The sequence below is a fragment of the Hippocampus comes genome, unplaced genomic scaffold (assembly GCF_001891065.2).
Source record: "Hippocampus comes isolate QL1 unplaced genomic scaffold, H_comes_QL1_v1.1 scaffold25, whole genome shotgun sequence".
Classification (NCBI taxonomy): domain Eukaryota; kingdom Metazoa; phylum Chordata; class Actinopteri; order Syngnathiformes; family Syngnathidae; genus Hippocampus; species Hippocampus comes.
This window is the reverse complement of record NW_017804844.1, coordinates 1,054,364-1,065,070: the sequence shown is the minus strand read 5'-3', so window position 1 is coordinate 1,065,070 and position 10,707 is coordinate 1,054,364. Positions and strand designations below refer to the sequence as shown.

The window sequence follows — 10,707 nt, the reverse complement described above, 5'->3', positions numbered from 1 at the left end:
GGGGGGGGGGGGGGGATGCTGCAGTCGGTGGAGCTGCGGTGGCGGCGGCTGACGGGATCCCGGTCAAAGACGAGCCGCCAACTAAGCACCTGCTGAGCACCTCGCAGATCACTTAAAAGTCAACAGGGGAGTTACAGTGGACCCCCTTCATAGAAACGGTCCGCAAACAGTGATTGATTTTCTGATTTCCAATGGAGAAAGATGATTTGTGATCAGTGTGGTCGCTACACAAACGCTGGTATTATTTTGTACACAAGTCGCCATTCTCACAGTCGCCACTGTAGCATCTGTGTCGTTGAATGTGTGTCCCTTACTTTTGTTCAATAAAGCCATTGAATGTGGACTAAGAGCTGTGTCCGTCCCTTGACCATGGGTGGAAGGATTAAAAGTCTTTCTAACTAGCGGCAGGAGATGTTAAATTTTATAACAATCTACTTTATGCAACTTTAGCTATGTGTTTTTGCACAAATCTCGTTACACTTTACCTTCTTTTATTAAGTATAAAATTACTACAATTTCGGTCTTTCACATACTCCTTCCCATTTGTCCCATTAAATGCTTTTCAACAGCAATACATATTGCGAAAGACACCCGACTATGACAAGGGAAATTGCACTCAATATATAAAAATAAATAAATAAATAAAAAATAAGGAAGCGACCCATCATTCTGTGTACTGTAAGCAGAGGCTACAGTATGACAAACATACCTAAGTGCAGAGTAATTCATTACTTCCCACCATTATGAACACATAAGAACAATCCGGTGTTTACTGCAGAGAGCCAAACAGCAAAAATTGCAATAGGCTATAATGGACGTACCCATCCCACCCACCACCATTCAAAAAAATAAATAATCAAAGTGAGATAACGAGAAATGTCTCACCCAATGATGAATCAAATGAATCCACGTGCCTAAAAAGAAAAAAACAAAAAGCAGAGCAAATCAACGATCAAGACAAGTGTGACGATGTAGCGCCCTCTGCAGACCAGCCACTGTACCTGCAACCAATAACAAAGCATGACTTGACATTTTCTGCAGGGCCCTCCTCAGAGTCATCAATCACAGCCTGCAGCCACACTGCAGTCACTTCAGACAAACGCGACAGTGGGACGCCGCATGCGGTACATTGACTTTATTACATAAGAAAAAACAATCTTATTTACAATATTTTGTAAAGGGGGAGGAGTATAAGAGCGTGGGGAGGCTTTCAGTGCAATCGAGACTTTTTAAGACAGGAGGTGTGCTCTGCCGCTTTGCGTTTCACTGATGGCATGCCAGGCGCTTCTTCGGGGGGGCTCCCGGCGAGGAGGTAGAGCGCCGTAGGAGGGATGGGCTCCTGCAGGGGGAGAAAACATTGTAAATCTGACACATAAAAGTGTCGTGGAGACACCGACGGGAATAGCTCCGTTGCTTCTATTCATCATTACGATCTGTGTATCATTCATTTGTTACATTTTTGATTCGTAATTGAAAAATACAAATCGTGAACTTGCATTACATTTGTTTGTTGGATTCCTGATATGATTACGAGCTATTCTCCACACGCGGTAACAGGCGTGTGAGCGTAGTGACCTGCATGAGATAGTCGGCAATGTACTCGGGCTTCAGACATGTCACCCCGTGGGCGGAGGCATCCGACACGTCCACCCGGAAGTCTCCCGGACGGAGGCGGCTGAAGTCGGCAAATAAGTGCGTGGCCACATTGTACAAAGCGGGAGAGGCGCTTGGCAGCACCTGGAAGAAATCAAAACAAAAAAAAAAAAAAATGAGCTACTAAAAATCTTTTGTGACGTTAATGACAAAGCCGGCAACCAAACCTTGGCCCCGCCCGACTGCAGCAAGCGCCTGAAGCCGGCTGCTCGGTTTTGGTCGATGTTGAGCATCACTGTCCAGCCGCTGAAGGCTCCCTTGAGAGAAAAAAAAAAAAACGATGTTGTTACTTGTGTGCATAAAACCTGTTTTTTATGAGCTGACACGTACTCCCTGTTCCAAGGGTCCCCGCAGGGATTTCCTCCAGCGCATGGCAGCTAACGCTAAGCGCCTCTGCTGCGAGCTGATGGAGGGCAAAGCGTCCAGGATGGAACTGCTGCCCCATTCATAATCTTCCTCCTGGAAAGGCGTGACACAAAAACATGATTCCGAATAATCGCAATTAGGGCGGAATACGTCGCCGTGCTGCCGGGCCCCACCGGAATGAAGCGGCCCACGGATCGACAGGCCTCCAAGTACGAGCGATGCAGGATCCATTTGCCGGCCGCCATGGCCGCCAGGTACTTTTCGTTGCGCAGGGGTGTGCCGACGATGATGTGCGAGCAACTGGGGTCAAACGACTGCTTGTCCAGAATGATGCCACCTATGAGAGGAGGACACCAGAGCAAGAGAGAAAAGAAGCCTCCTGCTACTTTAGTTTCTTAGGAAAAGAAATAACATGAAGCGAAAATGTTCCGTCAGGTATGTGCCGCTTATTTTATTTAATTTTTTTTGAGTGGACGGATTCTCACCCAGCCTACCTTCCGAGTTGTAGGATGACAAACTCGGCGTGGGGGCGGTTATGATATAAATAAGACTCACCAAGCTCTTCGATGAGGTGACTGTAATCAATGCGTTCCTGAGGAGCAAGCGAGGACATCTGGAATATGGGCGGCGTCCTCTCCTTCTCCTAAAAGTAGCAAGATGAGCTTTGAGCCTCCAAATGCTGCCGGTCGTCCGTCACGTTCAATTTGAACTCTCACCTCTGGCTCGGGAGCTACCGAGGGCTTGGCGAGGGGGAAGGCGATGCTGGGGGCTTCTGGAGTTACAATGTTATTCTGTGGCTCCTCCTGCAAGGGCGCTGTGGCCTTCTTGCCCATTCGCTGCTCGATGACATCAGGGTTGAGTGAACAACATTATTTTAATTTGGGGGCGGGGCCGTTGGTGCACATTTCAATATACATAGGTGCCAAGGATTTGACACGAAATACATAACATGGAAAAAAAATTAATAAAACTAATGCGAAAACTAATAAAAACAAAGCATTTTCTAAAAAAACTGAAAACTCTGCAAACTAATTTCAAAAAACAAAACGAAATAAAACTAACTATGAAAAATTGAAAAGCATTTAAAAAAAAAAAATCAAAACGAAATTAAAGCTACAATGATAATTGCCAAACTCTTCTAACCCTGGTACGCACCCATCTCCACCAGCTCTGAGTCGGTCATGGAGTCCTTGACCTGCCCGTCATGCTGTGGCACGGCCTGCAGAGGAAGCACCAGAGGCTCTGAGTTCTGCGAGGGACTTCCGGGCCACTGCAGGTTGTCGGCCAGCTTGGCCCTCTCCTCCCTCGCCGTCGGATCGTCCCAAACGATCTGCTCACTCTGGGAGGGCTCCGTGTTGACATCCAGAGCAGCCGCTCTGGATACCCTTCGATGAGGACATCTCATGTTAAGGGGTACATTGCCAGTCATCCAACGCTTTAGTCACCATTTTTTAGGAATTTCAAGACACTCGGACACCACTTATGTCTACTTGAAGCACTTTTTAGGTGTAGGCTCCTCTCCCCACCTTAATGCTTCCAGAGCGCGCCTGCCGCCGCCAGAAGCGTTGGGGGTGGAGTCAGCACTCCCTGCGTACCCCATCCGACTGAGCCGCGCCGACATTCGTCTGCCAGTCGTCATCTTGGTGGCCGACATGATTTCTTGGAGCGCTTTCTGCAAGTTCTCTCTCATCTGCAGTGTCTCGGCAATATCTGGAAGGCGACGTCGAAATTATTAACGACGTGTAACTTTTTTTCAAGTTGAAGGAGAGAGCTGGAGTAACACCCACCGTTCTCCTCCGCGAGGTTGTTTTGATCTCTGTTTCCGTCGCTTGCGCGGTGAGAGGAGGACGCGTCCTCTGCGGCCTTGTGCTTGGACTGGAGGATGGATGCTTAAATGTTACCAATTAGAAGGGCACGCCATCATCCACGCAGAGCCACATTAGAGACAATCAAAACCGATACAAACGCTGTCCTGTAATAATAATTAGGAATGTTCGATACCAATTTTTGTTGGACCCGAACCAGCACAAGTACTCACTCTCGGAGTACTCAACGATACGGAGTAGTGATAACCCGAGTAATTTTGATACACAAAATTTCAATTCACACAATTACAAAAATTTGTGAACGTCGAACTTTCTTTCTGATGCAGATGATGGTTCCCCAATGGTTCAAACTGCTGCCGAGGAGGATTTACGCTATGTCGGATTTTTTCCTTTTGCCTCAAGTATCGGCGACTGGTATCAACTGCCTCCATGATAACCCGATACCTAATAATACGAACGGTATAGGTCCGATACAGATTCTCGTATCGGTACTCACACAACCCTAATAGTAAGTTCTCAACCTTAACAATATTCATTTGGATTTCTTCATTTCTGAAACTTCTGTTATATTGATGACGAAGCCGGCAGCCAAAGATTAGCCCCGCCCGAAGCCGGCTTCTTATATAATGTGCAACCCTTGCATTGGAGTGTGTCTACAAATGCACAAAAATAAATATCAGCATTACATCATCTGGGGTGACTTTCTCGTCCCGGGCTTCTGTGTTGTCTTGCCGTTGTGTTTGTGTGAAAGGGGGAGACCTCTGCGAGCTGCTGGGAACCTGACTGAGGTTCAGGCTCATCTTGGGGTTGTATGTGAAAGGATACAGAGACTCCGGGACGTGCCTCTGTTCCTCGGCGCACTAAAAGACAAAAAAAAAAATAAAAATTTGAGATTGAATTCTTACAAGGAACGTGGGCAACATAGCAGGAGACGTACAGCTTCCAGCCAGTGTTGCGAGACCACATGCAGCCCCCTCTCCTTCACGCCTCGATATTCTCGACTGTTGTCGCCGGCTCGGCCCTGGTAGATGAAGTGGGTGACGGTATCGTCGCAAGCCCATCTTTACACACAAGAAAGAAGTTTTTTTTGTTGTTATCATGCTCCTTTGCTTCCAAAGACAAAATAGTCGGGATATGACTACCTGAATTCGGCTCCGAGCGAGGCAGCCACAGCGTTGAGTTCACTCTGCATCTTGCTCAGCTTCTTCCCCACGCAAATCACAACGCCTGTCAGCGGACCGGCCTCCTTTTTTTATCGCATTGAGAAAATAAAAGGTCAGGGGTGGCCAAAATTTGAACCGTAGCATATACAAAAGATAAAAATAACTAAAAGAGGTGGGCAGCAAAAAGCTGAAGGGGAAAAAAAAAAAAAAAAAAAAGATGCGTGGTGCGGCCCCCAACCTCCTTCCTGGTGGTGGTGAGCTGCGGGCTGGCAGAGGCCGCTTGCATGTCAGCGAGGCGACTGCCGCGTGAGCTGTTGGCCAGCGCCACCTTCAGGTTCCTGTTGATGACGTCAGTCAGCGGCGTCTCCGCCTTCTCGCTGGGCTTGGACGGCCTGCCTGGCGTGTCCAGCGCCCCCAAGGCATCCTATTGCCAACATACAGTGCATGTCTGATGTTATCATGTTGCAAAAAAAAAAAAAAAAGTGTTTGATAATAAAAAAATAAAGACTTATTTTATGTACAAATTTTATAATTATTTGTTTCACTGCATAAAATGTACTAATCACATTTATAGACAATTGTAAATCCAATTTTCATAAAGAGGATGATTATTAAGTATTAAAATCAACGTTGTACCTGCACACATTGCATGTTTTTATATATCTTCTTTTTTATATATTATATTTTATAGATCATCGCAACTAGAAATCGCATCGCTCCACCTTGACATTGAAGGAGGGCCGGAAGAGCTGATCCCTGCTGAGGAAGCGAGACGGCGTGTCCAGCTGCAGAGAGGGCTCCTTGCCGGGGGGCTTGCTGCGGCCGCCCTCCTGGCTTTGCGCGGGCGTGCCGACGTCCTTTTTCGACTTCATCTCGTCCAGCACCAAACGGAACACTTTGCTCTGGAAGCGTCCCAGATCCAGCGGCGTGACGGCCTTGCCGCTCTGCGGACCCAGCAGCGGGACCTCTGGAGAGAGGCGCACCTTTCGGGGAGGCGGCGGCGGCATGGACGTCTTCTGGGAGCTGCTGACAAAACTCTCCTCCTCCCTTTCTAGGGGAAGAAATATAAAACAGTTATCAACAAAAACGGACCACTATGATCCTTGGGATGGCACAATTATTGAATGTGATTACAGTGCATTCGGAAAAATATTCACACGTGCCTCTTTGTAGCACTTCTCAAAAAAAGGCAAAGCGCCATGAATACTTTGCGGATGCACCACATCGTGATGAACTTTTGCAAACCTGGAGAAGGCGGCAGGTCAACCAGAAAGCGCTCCTCGGCCACCCTCTGGCCGGTCCTTGCAGATGCCATGATCCAGTGCATGGTGACGGCCGGGAGCCCCCACTTCTTGGCCGCCTGGTACTTGGTGCCATCGGGACTCTGCAGCACCAAGTGAGTGCTGGCCAGCATTGCTTTCTTGGGGTTGGCCAAGCGCACAAAGTAGTCCTGGACACTGCGAGAGTCAAGAGTCACGGAAACGTGTTTGCAATTTTACTTTTAGTCATTTGGTTACTTTCCGTTAACTATAAGAATCTTGCTGGGAACTGTAAACGCTCCATTGAAAAATATGACGGAGGAAGACGTACGTGGCTCCCAGGTGCTGGGCCAGCTCCACCAGCGACTCGCGCTCAGCTCCCGTGAACTGGCTGACGGAGAGGACGCAATCCTTAAGAGGCAGACGTCCGCCCATCACGGCAACGGGAGTGAACAGGGGATTGGCAGAGATCTCCAGGAGACACTCCCTCTCCACACATGCGGCCTGTTGACTCAAAATTGTCAGTGAAAGAAGGAACAGCCAACATTTGAAGCAAATCACGAAAATTGAGAAAAGTGGTGAACTCACCAACCACGTATCCGTGACCACTTCGTCCACTGTGAGCTCCACAGAGCATCCCAGCAGAGGCACCACGGCGTAGTCGGCGATGGCGCGCGTGCTGCTCACCAACACCCGGCCTCTGTTCTCCATCACGAGGAGGGAAAGCTGGGCCTCGGCCTCGGCACCGAAGCCCTGCAGCAGGAAACGTTTTCCGGCAAAGAGACCCGCCTCGCTGGCCTCGTGTGTGGTGGAGTCCGACTCTGGTCTGGCACTGCGGTTGAGGCTCCAGGAAAGCTTGGCGGCCGCATTGACCGACGTCCCGCCGTCGCGATCAGCTGCCGGCGGCTCATCAACTTGAAAGAAAACATACGGGTGGGCCCAACTAAAGCTTTATGCGAAACAGTTTCAGGTGTGGGCAGAGAACACAAAAAGTGATGTGTTACGACTAATAAATGCTACAAAACTCACCGACTGTCGGGTCGTCATCCATGTACTGCGAGAGGAGGTCCTCCTCTGCTTGCTTCAGTTTTGGGGTGCTGGGACTGGCGGCGGGGGGGCCCACAGAGGGCCTGGAGGCGGCCGTGCGACGGACCGGCGCAACCAGCGCCTCTGCCGGGGAGGGAGGAAGACAGTCCGGGTGGAGGAAACCATCTTCTGGGAGGAGACAGCCTTTGGAGAAGCTGTCGAGTAGCCATTGGACTCTCACCACGTGAGGTCTGGGGAAAAAACAAAACAACGGAATTAGACTGAGCGTTTTCTCCATGATACTCCATGGTGCTAACCTGTGAGTCGTTTTGGACAAAAAAGTCTTGAGATCCTGGTCAGGTTCTCCCAAGATCACGTGCGTGAGCTCCTCGCTGAGCAGGTTGAAGCGAAGACCCCCCGCAGCGCTCACCAGCCGACGCAGCTTCTCCAGCTTCTTCACGGGCAGGCCGCACAGGTACAGCTGCACGATGGTCACGAGGAAAATTATGAAATGCACAAAAAAAAAAACACCTGAGAGAATGTGAGTGCAATAAGACCGCCAGAGAATCCTGTCATTCGGAATTCTCGCGTTCAAAGATCCAACTCAAACGAAACTCACTTTTGTGAGATTGTATGTGAAATACGAAGCACTTGCCTTACAGCCATCCAGGAGGTCATCTGGGGGCTGCACGGTGAGATCCAGACTGTCAAGGGAGTCCGGAGCGTCCGCGTGGCTGACGGTTGCATTGGTGAAAGCTGTGTCGTTCACTGTCACGCTGGCGTTGAGGGAGATGCGACTCAAACCCAGCACCGAAGGACCGTCTGGACGCAAAGGGAGGCGTGGGTTTCGCCAAAGCAGACAAAGCACACTCGGAGGCAGGGGTCCTCAAATCATCATTTCACATTGAAATGAATGGAAACTTTGACTTTGACTACCGTTAAAAAAAAAAACACACTCCAGCATTTTCTTGTGTGGATTTTTTTGATGCTAAAACAAATTAATTTACATTTATTTCTGTTGGGAAGGACAATTTGAGATCTGAGAAAGGAATCCAACTTCAGAGTCAAGGCGGCGCTGTATTTTACTTTCCCCTTCATCTCTAAACGATGGCTCGGTTCAGAACTATTTTTATGGTTCTTTGCAGACTCAACTGCAGAACTGACAGGAAATCAAGAAGATAAAACTTGGTGAATTGTGAACGTGAGCTTTGCCCCACGTGGACTGACCTTCATTCTTGCCAGAGCCGGTGGGCGTGGACGTGTTTGGCCGGGTACTTTTGGAAGCGGCGCGCTCCACGATGTAGTGACGCTCATCCTGACTAGAGCCCTTCTCGATGCTGTCAAACAGCCAGCGCAGAGACACGCAGAACACGTGCCACTTGCGCGCGCACTCATACTTCTGACCTGTACAGACCAACACCGAAGACAATGAAAGGAGGATAAAACGTAGGAGCAAAACTGCAAAAATGGTAGCTGACTTGCCCGAGGGTTCGTTGACGATGAGGTGCGTGCACTCGTTCATTTTGAGCTGGCCAGTGTACCGGGCGCCATGTTGCTCACACAGACGCTGCACTTCTTTGCGCTCGATGCTGGAGAGCCCCGTCACGCACACGGTGCAGCCCCGCAGTACCGGGCACAGGTGCTCCTCCATGGGTAGCTCCGTGTACCTGAACAGACTGAAGAGAGGGGCAGACATCAAGTATATTGTGAGATGACAAGTTTCATTACCAAGGTTTTGGGTGTTTTACCTGTTTTGAGACTTGTCCCAGCATGCTTTGACCCAGGAAGGCAGCAGGATGGGTTTGCCCAGGTTGGCGGCCACCAGGTATTTTTTGCTGCCCACTTCGCCGGCGATCAGGTGCGTGACGGACACGTTGAGGTCCAGATAAACGCGCCCACCCATCAGCTGCACCAAGTCCATCACCTCAGCCTGCAAACACACACGCATTAAGAACAAATCACCCAAATAAAATGAAGAACACGCAAGTTATGCAAAAATAATTCAAAATGCCGCACAACTAATGACTGCCCAATTTGGAGTCACTATATATTTTTTTAAAAAACAGTTTAGTATCAGGCAGTTTTATTTTATCTGGAGTATGTTTGACATATGATTTTCCAGTTATTTTAACATTCACACTGGGTTAATCTTTTGGTTAGTCTGCAAATTTCTCCATTGTGGGACTAACAAATAGATGACCGACCCGGGCTGTCTTATCCAGGCTGGTACAGGAGATGGTGACGTTGGCCATGGCCATGTTGTAGACAGGCTTCTCTGCTTTGGGCACGCAAAGCTGCTGCTGCAAGCAGAAAACCACCACCAGCGGACTCACGATTCGACAGCCGAGCTACACAATCAGACACAAAGAGGGAACGTAGCATTTAAGAGTGCCGGGAATGTTGGTTTCCGACAAAATGAGAAGGGATAATACATTCTTGCAGTGCTGGAAAGCGGGCGTGTCAAAGTCAGTGAAGACAAACAACGATTTGTCCTTTCGGTCCATCTTCAACACAGCTTGTTCAGTGATCTTCTTGACGTACTTTTCAGACTGCATTTCCAAAATAGCCTAAAAACATTTGAAGTCAAAGATCAGAATCAACAGCTGGAGATGTGAATTGGGACTGTTTGTTGGTTGTAAGCAAAGTGGCCAAAACCTTGGAATTTTCAACGTTGGAAACTTTCATGGGGAATAACGGGATATTTATCACATTTGGAACTCATAAATCAGATAAGTTCACCTCATAAGCTTTGGCAGCATACTCTGATGTTTGTCCTTTACTTCCCACAAACTTGACAATGAAGCCATCTTTGTCTCCCCTGGACATGATGGCCAACCTAAATCAAAAGAAAAAAAAAGGTTTAGGGATACAATTTCAAAGATAATGCGTGTAATGGGATTGTGGTTAACGTGATTATTTTACCGAGATACAGTTGAATAACTTAAAATGTTAGCTACATTTTGATGGAGCTTATATCACTGGCAACCCACTTACCTCCTCCGGGGGCTCGAAGACCGTCAAAACATTTACCGACAGGATAATTTACTTGAAAAGTAGTCAAACAAATTCAGTCTTTTACAAACTGGATAAGAATACATAGTCGAAAGCCTCACTCAAACCGTCACATAGAGCTGGTGCTAACTTTTCGAAAACATTACTTGAAAACAGTTACCGGTTAGCTAAAACACAAACAAATAACTGTATTTGATAAAATGTCATTTGTACTTATTTGTACTTGCGGATAATTCGTCGCAAATGTAACGAATAATTTGACATTTCTTTGTCTTTTTTGGTGTCAGGTCGGTCTTGTTATTCGCGCCACTACGTCACTTCTGCGGGGTTACAAGCTAATTGAACCGTATGGAAACAATTTTACATGTGGACGGGATCGTCTCTGGGAAACATTGCGAATTG

The 10,707-nt window shown here is 48.1% G+C and overlaps 1 protein-coding gene across 1 annotated transcript; it reads right to left on the bottom strand.

Annotated features, from left to right (window-relative positions):
- Window positions 1–1,120: 1,120 nt before the first annotated feature.
- On the bottom strand, window positions 1,121–10,650 carry topbp1 (DNA topoisomerase II binding protein 1). Its single transcript, XM_019875030.1, has 28 exons — window positions 10,288–10,650; window positions 10,033–10,129; window positions 9,726–9,860; window positions 9,498–9,641; window positions 9,042–9,223; window positions 8,776–8,969; window positions 8,521–8,697; window positions 7,949–8,115; window positions 7,611–7,774; window positions 7,297–7,544; window positions 6,856–7,181; window positions 6,599–6,771; window positions 6,254–6,465; window positions 5,731–6,059; window positions 5,247–5,432; window positions 4,988–5,091; window positions 4,783–4,906; window positions 4,532–4,705; window positions 3,807–3,894; window positions 3,546–3,729; window positions 3,168–3,404; window positions 2,736–2,871; window positions 2,575–2,662; window positions 2,193–2,356; window positions 1,984–2,112; window positions 1,821–1,910; window positions 1,576–1,737; window positions 1,121–1,339 (listed from the first exon to the last, which is right to left on the bottom strand). The coding sequence occupies exons 2-28, from the start codon at window positions 10,117–10,119 to the stop codon at window positions 1,211–1,213; spliced, it is 4,533 nt and encodes a 1,510-aa protein (XP_019730589.1). The 5' UTR covers window positions 10,120–10,129; window positions 10,288–10,650; the 3' UTR covers window positions 1,121–1,210.
- Between the last annotated feature and the right edge of the window lie 57 nt (window positions 10,651–10,707).

Excerpts from the sequence above, each read along its gene's own strand:
- topbp1 (XM_019875030.1), bottom strand. The coding sequence starts at position 10,119 with ATGTCCAGGGGAGACAAAGATGGCTTCATTGTCAAGTTTGTGGGAAGT. Across the intron at positions 9,861-10,032 it reads ATGCTGCCAAAGCTTATGAG|GCTATTTTGGAAATGCAGTC; the intron begins GTGAACTTATCT and ends AAATGTTTTTAG. Across the intron at positions 1,911-1,983 it reads GGGGACCCTTGGAACAGGGA|GGAGCCTTCAGCGGCTGGAC; the intron begins GTACGTGTCAGC and ends TTTTCTCTCAAG.